Source organism: Argopecten irradians, chromosome 14, assembly GCF_041381155.1.
Source record: "Argopecten irradians isolate NY chromosome 14, Ai_NY, whole genome shotgun sequence".
Classification (NCBI taxonomy): domain Eukaryota; kingdom Metazoa; phylum Mollusca; class Bivalvia; order Pectinida; family Pectinidae; genus Argopecten; species Argopecten irradians.
Genome location: NC_091147.1, coordinates 33052486 through 33069625, shown reverse-complemented (window position 1 = coordinate 33069625; position 17140 = coordinate 33052486). Strand labels below are relative to the sequence as shown.

The following is a 17140-nucleotide window of genomic DNA, read 5'->3' as shown; positions in this document are numbered from 1 at the left end:
GTCTATTGTCTTAGAGATAGTGTTGTAGTAAGGATCCCTGGATCACAGTCTATTGTCTTAGAGATAGTGTTGTAGTAAGGATCCCTGGATCACAGTCTATTGTCTTAGAGATAGTGTTGTAGTGAGGATCCCTGGATCACAGTCTATTGTCTTAGAGATAGTGTTGTAGTGAGGATCCCTGGATCACAGTCTATTGTCTTAGAGATAGTGTTGTAGTGAGGATCCCTGGATCACAGTCTATTGTCTTAGAGATAGTATTGTAGTGAGGATCCCTGGATCACAGTCTATTGTCTTAGAGATAGTGTTGTAGTGAGGATCCCTGGATCACAGTCTATTGTCTTAGAGATAGTGTTGTAGTGAGGATCCCTGGATCACAGTCTATTGTCTTAGAGATAGTATTGTAGTGAGGATCCCTGGATCACAGTCTATTGTCTTAGAGATAGTATTGTAGTGAGGATCCCTGGATCACAGTCTATTGTCTTAGAGATAGTGTTGTAGTGAGGATCCCTGGATCACAGTCTATTGTCTTAGAGATAGTGTTGTAGTGAGGATCCCTGGATCACAGTCTATTGTTTATGTTTATTGTATAGTGTTGTAGTGAGGATCCCTGTTCAAAATATATTCTTTGTTTGTCTTTTTCACATGTTTAAAGCCAGACAACTACCTGTAATTAAACGATGTTTGATATTGCAATCATTTCAATTACCTGTTCGTTCTTTAACGCTAACAGATCTGAAAGTTGTATTATTATATTAATAACATACTGTATGATACTCTATACAATTTTAGGGTTATCCGCAGCCAAACTTTTGGACGAGAATGGCCTACATGTGGTTGTATTAGAGGCCAGAGAACGAGTTGGGGGACGGACATTCACAGAACGAGTAAGGAAATAAACTCTTGTCAAATGCATCTGTTAAAGGGGATACAAATGTTACCTAGGTGATACAAAGGTCACCTAGGTGATCCAAAGGTCACCTAGGTGATACAAAGGTTACCTAGGTGATACAAAGGTTACCTAGGTGATATTAAGGTTATCTAGATAATACAAAGGTTATCTAGGTGATACAAAGGTTACCTAGGTGATACAAAGGTTACCTAGGTGATATAAAGGTTATCTAGATAATACAAAGGTCACCTATCTGATACAAAGGTCACCTATCTGATAAAAAGGTCACCTAGGTGATACAAAGGTTACCTAGGCGATACAAAGGTTATCTAGGTGATACAAAGGTTAAATAGGTGATAACAAAGGTTACCTAGGTGATACAAAGGTTACCTAGGTGATACAAAGGTTACCTAGGTGATACAAAGGTTACCTAGGTGATACAAAGGTTACCTAGGTGATACAAAGGTTACCTAGGTGATACAAAGGTTACCTAGGTGATACAAAGGTTATCTAGGTGATACAAAGGTTACCTAGGTGATACAAAGGTTACCTAGGTGATACAAAGGTTACCTAGGTGATACAAAGGTTACCTAGGTGATACAAAGGTTATCTAGGTGATACAAAGGTTATCTAGGTGATACAAAGGTTACCTAGGTGATACAAAGGTTACCTAGGTGATACAAAGGTTACCTAGGTGACACAAAGGTTATCTAGGTGATACAAAGGTTACCTAGGTGATACAAAGGTTACCTAGAAAATATCTGTCTGATCTGTATTGGTTAAATTGTTTATTCTCTGAAATCATTGCATTGTTGTTTGGATTATTTACCTAATATTGCAGAGTTTAAAAACAATGTATTAATGCTATTTATTAAATTCAAATATTGATGAGTTATTTTTTATGTTATAGAGATATGGATATTATAAGAGAGCTACTTCGTAGTATTATTTAAAATGTACGCGGAGTACACTCAGAATTGTGTGTTATATCTCCATAACATAAAAAGTCATTCAAGTTATAAGAATAATAGTTCAAGAATAATACAATACACATTTTAAATAATAATATAACGTATCTTGTTAATGATGATCCAATGTAATATTTAATAATAATACAATGTAATTTTTTTATAACAATACAATGTATTTTCTTATAATAATACCATATATTTTTTCATAATAATAAAAATGTATCGTTTTGACAATAATACAATGCATCTTTAAAGAAACCTTATTTTCGAGCCAGAATAAAACGGTAAACTATGTGGATCTTGGCGGGTCTTATGTAGGACCTACACAAAACCGAATACTACGATTGGCTGACGAGTTCGGCGTGGAGACTTTCTTAACCAATGAAGTTGAGGACTTGGTATATTACTATAAAGTAAGCATTTGTGATACGTAACATTTCTAATTCCAGAACTGATAAGAATTTTATTCTTGTTTTAGTTTTGGCCAAATGATACCACGTGCATCAAATCGCTTTTCGTCTGTGGTCCGTCGTCCGTCTGGCCGTCAATATATCTTTCCACTATTTCCTAGAAAATACAGTAAGGATCTGTCTCAAATTCCAAATGTAGGTTCCCCTAGTGTCTGGTTTTGCATATTACGATCTGTGCACATTTTGACAGGCGGCCAGCTTGTATCTTGATAGTTGAAATTTGAAAAACAGAGATGATCCTTCTTTCCATTGTCAGGCATAAATAATTCCTTTGTGATCTCTGTGATCTCTTTGAATTATTAATTTGCTGTTAGCACGCTGAATTCAGTAGATGCTAGATTTGACTGTTTTTATTTAACAATTAAAGGATTTGTTAGATTGTATTTATTGGAGATATAAATGCAATCTGGGTGGCAGATAAATAGAATAGCGCTCGCTATGAATATTTTTCTGCCACCCAGATTGCATTTATATCTCCAATAAATACAATCTAATAATCCTTTAATTGTTATATTTACATTTTACTTTCAAGTTCAAAGTAAAACATAATTAAGATGCAAGTGAACATTTGAATTTTCAGCTTCAGTCATTTAACCTCAACAGCCAAGTTCAATGTGATAAAAAATAGTCTCTATGAAAAATTAAAAAAATAATAAAATTTCAATGTTTTTCAATAGCTTTTCAGTTTACTTTCAATTATCCAGACATCTAAAAGATTTTTTCATAAGTTTGATAACCAAAGTGGTTCATTCAACTATAATGTCAATTTCCCCGCGCGGACTTACATGCTGTCAGTAAACAAGACACACATTCATTTATATGTAGATATTACAACACCAAGTCTAGTCTGCATTTATTGGCTCATAATGCAGATCACGATTATCATTAGAGTAATGGAAGTCGCAGTGGCAAAATGTAAATATTTAAGGATGACTTACTTTCCAGAACTCTTTAGGAGCTACAACATTTCACAATTGCCATTATAACGAATTATCTATTGTCTATGATAGCAAATTGGAATGAAAATGCCTTAAAAAATGAGGTTAATTTTAATATTATGGGGGATATATTTCACAAATTTACGCGTTTCGCGAAAATTTGCAAATGTACAGCTCACGCGAGTGTTGGTTTACAGATTACTATTAAAGTGTTATATTTAATATGATCGCCAGCTTTTTGTGCTATTCCAAGTGGAAGGACGTCAGTTTATATAATTAGTATTATCAACATTACTTTTGTTCTATTCACAGGGAAAGTCCATGAGATTCCACGATGTCTTTCCACCAATGGGCAGTTTTCTGGCTGACTTAGATATGAACAACATCTTTAGACTGATGGACAAGATGGGAGCAGAAGTAATGATTCATAGTGTTAAAGACTTGTGCTTTGAAAATAGTTGTCAATTTATGCCAGGAATGTCTTAATTAGCGCATCTAGAAATATCTCTGTATCGCTGGGAATCGGAGTAATGAATAAATTGTACATATCGAAGCCAACTTTTCTGACCACCTGGATATCCATATTGCTAGCCCAAACCGGAGGTGACGTAATGATAGTCCTTGGCTGAAGTCGTACTATCACTATAACGTGTTACCACTTACACAATCCTTTTTTTTATCATTTTGTATTCGTAGTAACAACCAATAGCATTGACGATTTTACACAACGTAAACGTTATACCGATACATGTCCGCTGAGAATGCCTAGGACGTTATATCTCAAAGACAATTACCTGCTTGTTTTTTCCTTTGTAGTGTTCGTCCTGGATCTATTTAAACATATTTTACGTCTTTATCGTTTAAAATATTTTTTATTTGGAAATATCTTCTAGGAGTTAGGTCTGTTCTTCTCTTTTTCTTATAGATTGAACTTTTTTTCGTTTTAGTACGCTTCAATACTGTATATCGCTATATGTCTATTTAACGGAAAACATTTTGTACGCATGTTCTATGGACATTACGATTAGAGATAACTATTATCCTGTTGGATTTCCTGTTTGTATAGGTCGATGATTTTACCTCTCGGTAAACATTTTATACGCATGTTCTATGGACATTACGATTAGAGATAACTATTATCCTGTTGGATTTCCTGTTTGTATAGGTCGATCATTTTACCTCTCGGTAAACATTTTATACGCATGTTCTATGGACATTACGAGTAGAGATAACGGTTCATTATCCTGTTGGATTTCTTGTTTGTATAGGTCGATGATTTTACCTCCATGTTCTAGATTCCCGCCGATGCGCCATGGAAAGCTCCCCATGCTGAGGAGTGGGACCATATGACAATGCAACAATTCTTTGATAAAAACGTGTGGACAAAGTAAGTAAAATTTCTTCTTTCGCCCTTACAGTCTGTAAACGTCCATATGTGGTGAATTTACCTCTGAAGATAGTTGGAGCTACGAGCTAAATTGATAGCATATATATATTTTCCTATATACTATTATTTTTTCTGACAAATGTTGAGTAAAATAGACTTGTATTGAAATATCTCTGACACACTTCAATTATAACACGCCAAAATAGCATTGTATTGAAATATCTCTGTCACACTACAGTTATAACACGTCAAAATAGCATTGTATTGAAATATCTCTGTCACACTACAATTATAACACGCCAAAATAGCATTGTATTGAAATATCTCTGTCACACTACAGTTATAACACGTCAAAATAGCATTGTATTGAAATATCTCTGTCACACTACAATTATAACACGCCAAAATAGCATTGTATTAAAATATCTCTGTTACACTACAGTTAAAACACGCCAAAATAGCATTTATTGAAATATCTCGGTCACACTACAGTTATAACACGTCAAAATAGGTACGTTTACAAACTATTAATAAAAAATATTCGTCACTTCTTGTTAAATTTGGAAGGTGTTTGTAAATATATATATGGGATTGTTAAAGAAAACCAATTATTTTATTTCAATATCGCACTCATGAAATATAAACAATATATGTCAAAAATAATCAAAACAAAATAAACTGTAGTTTATTGTTACGTCTGCAAACATATATACAGACATCTGTAAACCTGTTATTTGCTATGTGTTTGACCCTTCATGTACAAACTTGTTGTGGTCTATACTCACTGAAAAATCTTTGAAAATAAATATGTTTGGTAGACACATTCTTTCAGACCAACATCAAAACAAAGGTTTCCAATGTCATTCATATAATCGTTTCAGGAGCGTCAGGGATTTTATGACAAAGTTCAACAATGTGAACGTAACGTCAGAACCATATGAATGTTCTTTGCTATGGTTTATGTGGTATGTGAAGCAATGTGGAGGATTGGATCGAATATTTTCGACAACAAATGGAGGCCAGGTCTCTATGTCAAATTTGTGATTCCTCTTTTTCCTTCCCCTCTGCTGTTTCTGGATCTCCTTGCGGACTTCTAGTTGCTTTATATCGAATGTTTTATAACAATCATTTTCATATATGCGATATGAAACTGATTGCGTATAGCCAAGCTACTTGTATACCCTTCACTTGTATCTTTATCATTGTCTGTGTGCGAATGTGCTTTCTGTCTATGAAAATGAAACCAATCGAGCCTGCATGCGTTGTATTGGGCATCCATGGCGTGTTGAATTGAACAATTTGTTATAAAACGAACATCGATCGACATTTTATTGAATATTGCAACAGGTGTTGGAATTCAAGTCAATAAGATACATATGGAGCTGTTATGAAACTCGCCGACTTTTAAATGAGTTCAATGCAGAGAATAATTTAAATAATGAATTAATAACTTTTATCACAACCCAAGTTATTTAAAAGACTGGATACGACATGAACACAGTCTCTATAACAACCTAGTTTATTTATTGAAGTATAATTAGTACGACATTATAATGACAATGGGTCGCTGTTAGACCGACTATACAGTCCATTGAAAACCATTACCTATGGTACGCGGAAGTAGTTTACTCTATATAATTAACTTTATTAAAAAAATCATGCAATAATAAATGGCTTTCGAAAATGCACGCTCGTGTGTTAGTGTTGTAGTCTAGCATTTCATAGAAAATCATTTATATATATATATAATGTACCCAATATTGTTTTGTGCTTTCCTCATAGCGTTTACTTAAGCTTCTGTATGCACGCGAATATCGTTTCATATTGTTAGCTCACCTGGCCCGAAGGGCCGGTGAGCTTATGTCATGGCGCGGCGTCCGTCGTCCGTCGTCCGTCGTCCGTCGTCCGTCCGTCCGTCAACATTTCCTTTAAATCGCTACTAGTCATAGAGTTCTGCATGGATTGTAACCAAATTTGGCCACAAACATCCTTGGGGGAGGGGGAACAGAACTTGTATAAATTTTGGCTCTGACTCCCTGGGGGCAGGAAGGGCGGGGCCCAATAGGGGAAATAGAGGTAAATCCTTTAAATCAATACTAGTCATAGAGTTCTGAATGGAATGTAACCAAATTTGGCCACAAACATCCTTGGGGGAAGGGGAACAGAACTTGTATAAATTTTGGCTCTGGTCCTAGGGGGCAGGAGGGGCGGGGCACAATAGGGGAAATAGAGGTAAATCCTATAAATCGCTACTTGTCCTAGATTTCTGCATGGATTGTAATCAAATTTGGCCACAAACATCCTTGGGGGAGGGGGAACAGAACTTGTTTAAATTTTGGCTCTGATCCCCCAGGGGCAGGAGGGGCGGGGCCCAATAGGGGAAATAGAGGTAAATCCTATAAATCGCTACTTGTCCTAGAGTTCTGAATGGAATGTAACCAAATTTGGCCACAAAAATCCTTGGGGGAAGGGGAACAGAACTTGTATAAATTTTGGCTCTGGTCCCACGGGGGGAGGAGGGGCGGGGCCCAATAGGGGAAATAGAGGTAAATCCTTTAAATCGCTACTAGTCATAGAGTTCTGAATGGAATGTAACCAAATTTGGCCACAAACATCCTTGGGGGAAGGGGAACAGAACTTGTATAAATTTTGGCTCTGGTCCCCCGGGGGCTGGAGGGGAGGGGCCCAATAGGGGAAATAGAGGTAAATCCTGTAAATCGCTACTTGTCCTAGAGTTCTGCATGGAATGTAACCAAATTTGGCCAGTATCCTTGGGAGAATAAGAACTGAGTTTGTATAAATTTTGGCTCTGGTCCTAGGGGGCAGGAGGGGCGGGGCCCAATAGGGGAATTATAGGTAAATCCTATAAATAGCTACTTGTCCTAGAGTTCTGCATGGATTGTGACCAAATTTGGCCATAAACATCCTTGAGGGAAGGGGAACAGAACTTGTATAAATTTTGGCTCTGACCCCCTGGGGGCAGGAGGGGTGGGGCCCAATAGGGGATTTAGAGGTTAATATTAAAATTCCTTCAGAAAAGAAACAATGAACCTGTATTCAGAACATTACTTGGCATTACAAACCAGGTGAGCGATACAGGCCCTCTGGGCCTCTTGTTAAGGTATACTGTCAAACATGATGTATAGTGTGTGTTTTCCCTGTACGTCCGGGTTCCTATTGAACCCCCCTCTAGAATTACTGACCATGACGCGTATGGGTAGAAGGGAGCTGACGTTTACTGTTCCAACACCTTTTATAGATCAAATTAGTGCATGCTCCTGATATTGCTGAATGGTACACTGTTTTATTGTGGTATTCCAGGTCCCTGAGACCGTTGTAGGCCAAACTGATTATGGTCCCTACCTTCACATATTTTTAGATATTGTGAATTAGTGTGTCCCTATCACGTGTGTCCACTGGTTGTAAGGATATCTGTTTGAGTTGGCTACAGATACCCCTCGGTACCCACTGTCCATCAACAATTCTGCCTCGGTTGTATTTCTGTTTACTGAACTTGGCTTCGTCTATCTCAATAATACAATTTAGTTGAATCTATTTGTTGAAAATTGGTGTTTTCAACCAGCCATGAACAAATTTCTCTGCAATAATTCTAATAGTCACACAACGTTTCTTCCCAGTGCAACACTTTCTGTGTCACTCTCTGATGCTGAGCTAACAGAAGTTTTTTTCTATCGCTATGTCATAAGGAAATTTGATCAAAAACTGTAAATACGCAAGGCACTTTTCCTTAAAGTTCCCAGTTGTAACCAGACAGCCATGTATTCTTATGAGGAGGCACTTTGTTTTTATGACTGTTTTTACACTGGAATTTGTGAGTGAGTCACTCGACGATGCCGTAACACGTTCGATGGTATACAATCCAGTCAACGTTTGACGATGATTTGAACACTTCACTGATATCGGTAGTAACTTAAAATCTTGGCAAAACTTAATACATTTAATGGCATCAGCTAGTACACTACCCAAAGAAAATGAATTATGGAATTTCAGTTTCCCTTTTCTCCTGGATCGAGTTTTCACTCCAGAACTACTAGTACCTGCAATGGCATTAGCATTTTCATCAACTTCATTGTCCGAAGGTTTGCATGTGTAAAACGATGTCTCGTCCAAGTCGGAGAATAAATCTCCATTCACATTATGACTTGGCTGAATCACACATGGAGTTGTCTGCCCACCAGTTATTGGACTATCTGAATTAGGTAATATTCTATCAAATCGAAAACTACCTTTAAAACTGTGTTTATTCTCCACAATTTGTATTTGGTGAAGAAACAAACGAATAGTCCTTTTCACTCATTCTCAAATGTACTCGATAAGCAATGTGATTCTCTGTTTGAAAGAAAGAACCTCTAGAACTAGCTTTGTATTTTAACACCTTGCAAACATTTGTTGGACCTGAATTATTTTGAAGCCATAGACAATTCGTATAGACAACGTATCCACGAGTGTAGTGGATAAGACGGTAGACTCCAGAGCCGATGAGATAAGTGTCAAGTATATGGGTTTAAATCTCGCTTAGGGAAAAGGGGAAAATTCAATTAAAAGAAAAAAAACCAATCAAGATTTAAATGTTTTTGTTTTTGTTATAATTTGTATATCACCTAACACCTGGATTTAATAGTAAATTATACCTGGATAGAAGTAGTGTTCTGGATTTAATAGTAAATTGTACCTGGATAGAAGTAGTGTTCTGGATTTAATAGTAAATTGTACATGGATAGAAGTAGTATTCTGGATTTAATAGTAAATTATACCTGAATAGAAGTAGTCTTCTGGATTTAATAAAAAATTATACATGGATAGAATTAGTATTCTGGATTTAATAGTAAATTGCTCCAATTCTTGGTACCCTTTAATAAAAACCCTTTTCAGACACTTGATTAAAGAGAGAATACATTATATTTGGAGGAGGTTCAAAATGAACTCTCTAGATCTGAAAGACACGCAGATTGACTTGGCAACAATTCACCGTGTAGCGGTTGAGCGACCTATGTCCATGGAACATTGCATTTTAGTCGATGTGTACATTTAAAACGCATTTACTAGTCATCTGATCGATTGTACATAACTATGGGCTGTATAAATTGTTTTTTGGTAATTCAGTCATCCCCCCTCCTCACCCTGACACATGCAGATATAACATTCAACCCTCCTTACTTTAGGGAAACAATAGGGTGGTATCATCTGATTTATTTTATTCTTCAATGATTAGATTCGTTTTCATATCGGCTAAAAATAAAATAGCATTATGACTTTTGTAAAGTAGTCGTGGCTAGAAATTCAAAATAGAAATGCAAAAATGTCTTTCGAGGGAAGGATTTTCAGTAACAGCAGATGCTATAAATTGTTCTCAAGTAAAATTATACATTGACAGAACCTTGATTGTACTGGTTGAAGGATTCCGATATTAGATCTGTTAGGAATTTTCATGAATGTTTGTACACATGCTTCAAACTGGTCGTTATACATTCAGACTGCTTTAAATCTAACTAAATATCTATTATAAATTGATAATCAGGTATGAATTTGACTGTGTAATAGTGGTGATTTTTTAAAGAATTACCAAGCGTTATAGAATGGGTTTCATTTGTATAATGGGATCATTGTGAACAGCTGGGATGTTAACTAAAATCATCATGAAATAATGTTTGGCAAGAATTGAAGCAAAGTCGGAGATTGTGTTTAAAAGATAATATGAACTGAAAAACAGCAATGACGAAAATGTGTGACTTAAACACGGTGCTTTGTAATGATTAACGGATACTCGGATTAATATCAGAGTTTACATACATGTAGTGTTCGTGAAGTGTATAGCGGTGTTAAAGGCAGGAGTGCTTAAGCATATGTGTGATTTAGATATTTGTGACGGTCGTCATTTAGTCAGTGTTATCCCAGATATTTGTATATAAGTATGTCTGACAGATGATTGGACTAAAGTAAATGTTATTGTGACCTTTGACATATACAGATGTGGCTAATTTGAATTCGTGTAAGTCAGTTACCCCGTGTCGAATTACAGTTTGCAGTGTATCATCCTCAATACTCCAGCAGATATAATCATTGCCATTAAATCCAAATCAACATGGACTATGACATAGAAGACCTGAAAGCAGCCCAGTAGAAAAAAAATGCTGACCAATCGCAGGTCTGCCAGATGTCATTTGAAGATGACAGAGAGCGACTCCTAACTTCAACACTCTTATTGGACTTTTATATACATTAGAGGCCTGAATTACCTGTCTCATCGGGTGTCCCACACCAAACCTTCAGTTTTGTTATAGTCCAGGGATGGATTGGTCGACTATATAGTCAAGTAACCTTTAACTCGAAAACTTGAATACCTCGAGGTGTTACCATGGTTCTGCTGAATTTAAAGTGGTAGTCTCATATTACCTAGTGGTAGTCAGCATCTTCCCGTAGTTCAATATTCTTTATACTTGTTTTATTAAGTAACCATGTTGTTATACACCTTCTGTCAGAGTTTTGAAGAAACTGTACCTGTAATTTTTTTTCTATAATTATATTCAAATTTGTCATTTTAAACCTTACCGATACACTAAAATCTACACTATCATATACTTAACAGATTTGATGTATATTTGTGCTTTAAAAATATTTTTTTATCTTCATAATTAATCTTAGGGATTCTTAATAAAAAGAATATTAAGATGTTCATAAAAGTAATGATCAAAATGCCTTACAATTCTCAAAAAAATAATAGAATAAAAATATACATTATTTCTTTTATTCAGTCACTTTTCAAGAAAAAAATATAGTTTTTTAAGCGATTTCTGCAAGAGAGTTTCCATCTAAACATACAAAAGGCATAAAAACAACAATTTTTCAGTATATAATTTCTGTGTTTATAAGGCATCTGAAGCCTTTTGAAATTCATCAAACCTTAATTTTAGTTTTTAATAGATTAATGAAGAAAAATTAATTTGCTAAAATTTTCGCCCAGTATCGGCACATATAACTTTAATCTTTAGTTGAATAACAGTATCTAAACGCTATATATCTAACATAAAACAACACGATTAGTTGTATGGGGTTCTTATTTTTAAACCAAAAAAATAAATTTGTACATGACTTTAAAGGAGACACCCTGGTGGTAGTGTACAGCTGATTTGGACAATTTATGAAATCCTCAATATAGGATGTATCAATTTTAGAATCGATTTCATTTTCAATTTTTGTGCATGGTTCAAAACAGGGGCTTCTCATTTAACAAAAATATGCACTGTGGCCAGGCTGTCCGTCTGAGGTCTGCTACCCGTGTTCGGCAAAATATCGTTACTTGAATCAAGGTCATTTAAATGCTCTAGACGCAACTGTATTCAAACAAGCTTCAGATTCATTCATATTTATCTTCTGGTAATATGTTACAGAGAGGTGTTTTACCAGACAGCAGACTATGTACGGTTAAATGTGACCTGTGAGCCATACGAATGCTCCCTTTTATGGTTCTTATGGTACACGTCTATGTGCGGAGGTTCCAACAGGATTCAGTCAACCGAAAATGGTGCACAGGTTATTTATCACAGTGTATTTCCGCTTCCGGTATTGGTTATATTTCTAACACTGTATTTGCGCTTCCGGTATTGGTTATATGTCTTACACTGTATTTGCGCTTCCGGTATTGGTTATATGTCTTACACTGTATTTCCATTTCCGGAATTGGTTATTTCTAACACTGTTTTTTCCGCTTCCGCTATTGGTTATTTCACACACTGAATTTCCGCTTGCGGTATCTACTTGTTGTTGTTCCTGACTGTGATGATACGGGCTCTATATCATGTTCCATATACAGAATTCTGTTATATTTTTTGTTCTAATTATTATTTACATGTTATATATAATGTGCACATATACCTTTTTTGTTTTCCTTTTTCAAGTTGCGTTCCTTCCTAGTTTCTATTTCTGATGTAGCCAACCATTTTGTTTAAGTTAATATATTTGTTTACCTACTATTGAATTTCTTTGAATATAAAAATAAATTTTTTATTCAATTATAGATATTTTTTACTTTGCTTTTACTTCATATTCACATAAATGACAACTATGAACACTTTGTTGACGTTCATTATCAATCGTCGATTTCATCCTAATCTTTATTTCCTTTCTTTGATTGCTGGTTTCCCTTGCGCCGTTATATGTATCCGTCCTTTAACACGTTTTTTATACTACAAAATTTCCTACTAATTTTACATTAATAATCGTTAAGTCCAATCATCAATGATTTTCATACATTGTATGAACCTATAGCCATCAATTAGGCCAGCTGCTAAGCCATATTTTTTGCCGACTTTTTTTGTGTCGCTTATACCATCCATTTTAAAATAGTCAGTACAATAATAATTTGATGTTCTCATATCTCATAGAAATATTCTGTCTTAAAAGGTCGAAGGGTTTATATATAGGATCTTACATGAGTGTTTATTTCATTAGAGGTTTTATGAAACGAGTCTCGGAAGTTTTTATTTTTGCGAGTTTTATAAAATATCATATGAGATTAACACACATTTAAGATCTTTTTTACGACATAATCACAATTACCCACATAGCAAAGAATTAACGTCAAAATGTATTCCGAAAGTCCAGCAGAGACCACCATTTTATCCCGCCGTCACCTTAATCCTGACGTCACGTCATTTTTCCTGACGTCATTTTATTGTTTCTGTCTGTTATTGCGTAAGCAAAACAAATCATACATCGAGTGTCAGTATATGTGGTTGAGAGTACAGTGGATTGCTGTATAAAGGGTCAGAGTATAAACGTAAAAACAACATTTGTGTCTTCTTCCCTCGATTTGGATCTACTTTGCATGTTGATATTTAAGCCACCTTTCAAATTGCTCGTATTTTAATTATTTTCGTGCTTTGTATTTATATTCTTTCTACATATTGTATTTGCACTTGTTGGTGTAAATGTAATCGTGTATGGATAAATTCGCGTTTAAAAGTAAACAGATAACTCGACTTTTAATTTGTCCGCTCTATATTTGTCCACAAATTGATTGAGATTACTGCTTTGTCTTGCTTTTTCATAAAATTACTTAATAGTTTTATATTCATGATATACTTTATATCAATGATGTTCTAAGTATCCTATGCAATCTGTTACTATATTTCATTTAAGCGAACCACTTCAATCGAATATTAATATCTGTATTATAAGTTATATAGTCAGTTACTGACCCCCTATAAAGGCATAGAGGGTCAGTAAGAATTATAGCGGCGAGGGCGTATATTTCTTACTGACCATCTATGCCTTTATAGGGGGTCAGTAACTGACTATATAGCGAATTTATCGCATCGAGGACCTTCCGTTTGTTCCATAAGATCTTTGTTTCCTATTTGTTTTGTCAAGGATCTGAAATCAAATTTGAATTATGCTGGCGAAGGATACAAAAAAATCGCCGTTTTTAAAATAATTCAGAAGTGGCCTAGGCAGTAGTCCTACCATATTTATCGATGTATTTTTTACAAGTATACTGTATATGGAACATGCAACAAGAATATATAGTTTTACGGTAATGAATGGTATATTTAGTTGAAGAGAATGTGTTTAAATTTTGAAGCGAGGGCGAGAGCCGCAATATTGCACCATAATAAAATTTACTGACCCCCTATAAAGTGATAGGGGGTCACCACGTGACAGCTCTCCGCCAATCATTTGGGGACATTTCTGTCCGAGGTGCGATGCAAACCTACAGTTTATGTGAAATTTTACAATAGTGATTCTTGAAATATTTGTCCAAATTAAATACTCAAAATAAAAGATAGTAACAGAATGATTATACTATGTTCAATATGTACGACAAACTGCGATATAGCGACAATGATATTTATTATTGGTGTTGACAGGAGAGGAAATTCGTTGGAGGATCCCAGCAGATAAGTGACTGTATTGCTAAGAAGCTCGGTAAAGGTAAATCAAGTAATACCTATTTGATATATATATACAATGTATTTATTAATAATGGAGATTTTCCCTTACAGAAAGCTTAAGTGTGCAGCAATATTGCTGCAATAAAGCAGCTATATTGCGGCACACTGATCTGTGTGCAGCAAGTTACTGCAGCAATTGAGCAGGTTAGTGCGGCTAGCCGCACCGTTCTGGCACTATTGCCGCACTAATACTTTGTTGCAGCTATATTGCGGCAATATTGCGGCTTTCGTGCAAGAAACTTTTCTTTAAAAACCTGTGTGCAGGAATAGTGCCGCAAAATGTACTAGAAGCATCCTACACAGAAAACTTTAGGAAGGTTGCGGCAATATTGCGGCAATATTGCTGCTATATTGCGGCAGTATAACAAAGAATTATGGGTACTCCCATAATCCTTTGCAAAGGTTAAAATCAGTTGACCTTCAATTCAAACATTGATTCAAGAGGTTGTGGTGTATGAAGGACAGAGGAACGGGGCCCAATAGAATAGAAACTTCTTCCATTGGATTTATGATAAGTTACAAGTGGATGTAGTCTGATAGTGTTTTGGATTTGATAAGGTTTGTTGGTGAAATTTAAGCAATATAATTGTTTTTATTGGTGTATAGTCATTTTATGTCACAAACACTTAAATGTACATGTATCTATAGCTTTATTTACTTCATGTGTCCTGGAACAATAATTTTCATTTGATGCTGACAAGGTAATTATTTTTCAAGATTAAGACTAATTTCATCAACAAATGAATTCAAAAGGTCATTGCATAATGTATGTACCAAGAATCAAAAGAATGACTCTTGTGATTTTTCAAACTTTTCTATTTATACCTTTGTACTTATTTAAATATAAACCAGGAAGCTAACGGCTATGGTGCCACAACTATGTGCGGCTTTGGTGCGGCAAGTGTGTGCAGCTATGGTGCGGCAAGTGTGTGCGGCAAACTCATTTGCATATGAAAAGTATGTATTGCAGCAATATTGCTGCAACTATGTGCGGCTTTATTGCGGCAAGTGTGTGCTGCTTTGGTGCGGCAAGTGTGTGCAGCTATGGTGCGGCAAGTGCGTGCGGCAAACTCATTTGCATACGAAAAGTATGTATTGCAGCAATATTGCTGCTATATTGCTGCAATATTGCTGCTATATTGCTGCAATATTGCTGCAACTGTGTGCCAGAGGCCTTATATTTCTGTAAGGGTTATGTCACCATGATAATTTAGTACACCACAACACTGTTAATTAGTACCCCACCATATTTGTTTCTGGTCTGCGTTTCTTCAATTTAGTAACGCACCGTATCTGTTCCTGGTCTGCGTTTCTTCAATTTAGTAACGCACCGCATCTGTTCCTGGTCTGAATTCCATCAATGTTGGACCTTATACAGGCTCGTTAGTTAAAGTAATGTGTGCATTTTCATACCATTGGATCCAAAAGAGCTTTTAATATGTTATTCACCTCCAAAAGTTACCAATATTTTGAAATTTACAATACTTAAAATGAATGGATTTCGTTTAATAAGTACAAATAAGAGCTGAAAATGATATATTATCAGTTCATGAGGCCCAGTTGTAATCTAGAATTTCATTTCACATTTTAATAATATCATAAGTTATTGTAAAGTGATTCCTGTAGTTATATTTCTATCTTAACATACATAAGGCATAATAATACAAAGATTTTATAATGCATACATAATGTGTTATAGGAAATGTGTAAAAGACATCATACGTGTTTGTCTGTCCATTTCAAGGTTTTTCATCACACCTTATTGTTTTCAATAGATGATCGACGCAAAAATAACATGATAAAATTGTCACCCCATTATGGCACATGAAACTTAAAAAATATAAATGAGATAAAGTATAACTGAACCACACGGTAACTCTCTGGAGTGTAATTTTATATCTACCAATAGATAAAGTATTACTGAACCACAGGGTAACTCTCTGGAGTGTTATTTTATATCTACCAATAGATAAAGTATTACTGAACCACAGGGTAACTCTCTGGAGTGTTATTTTATATCTACCAATAGATAAAGTATTACTGAACCACACGGTAACTCTCTGGAGTGTTATTTTATATCTACCAATAGATAAAGTATTACTGAACCACACGGTAACTCTCTGGAGTGTTATTTTATATCTACCAATAGATAAAGTATTACTGAACCACACGGTAACTCTCTGGAGTGTTATTTTATATCTACCAATAGATAAAGTATTACTGAACCACACGGTAACTCTCTGGAGTGTTATTTTATATCTACCAATAGATAAAGTATTACTGAACCACACGGTAACTCTCTGGAGTGTTATTTTATATTACCATGATAATATACTGAACACCTCTAGTGTTTTTTATATCTACCAATAGATAAAGTATTACTGAACCACAGGGTAACTCTCTGGAGTGTTATTTTATATCTACCAATAGATAAAGTATTACTGAACCACACGGTAACTCTCTGGAGTGTTATTTTATATCTACCAATAGATAAAGTATTACTGAACCACACGG

At 35.3% G+C, this 17140-nt stretch overlaps 1 protein-coding gene across 2 annotated transcripts in view; it reads left to right on the top strand.

Moving 5' to 3' along the window:
* LOC138306828 (amine oxidase [flavin-containing]-like) overlaps positions 1 to 17140 on the top strand; it is a 76774-nt gene that overhangs the window by 26144 nt on the left and 33490 nt on the right. Inside the window, exons 2-7 of one of the 2 annotated variants that reach the window (XM_069247314.1) lie at positions 790 to 884; positions 2136 to 2273; positions 3581 to 3685; positions 4564 to 4655; positions 12065 to 12206; positions 14543 to 14606. In XM_069247314.1, the coding sequence (XP_069103415.1) occupies positions 790 to 884; positions 2136 to 2273; positions 3581 to 3685; positions 4564 to 4655; positions 12065 to 12206; positions 14543 to 14606 (636 nt within the window). Of the gene's footprint in view, positions 1 to 789; positions 885 to 2135; positions 2274 to 3580; positions 3686 to 4563; positions 4656 to 5536; positions 5679 to 12064; positions 12207 to 14542; positions 14607 to 17140 lie in introns of both variants that reach the window. The other variant, XM_069247313.1, reaches the window with a different exon arrangement.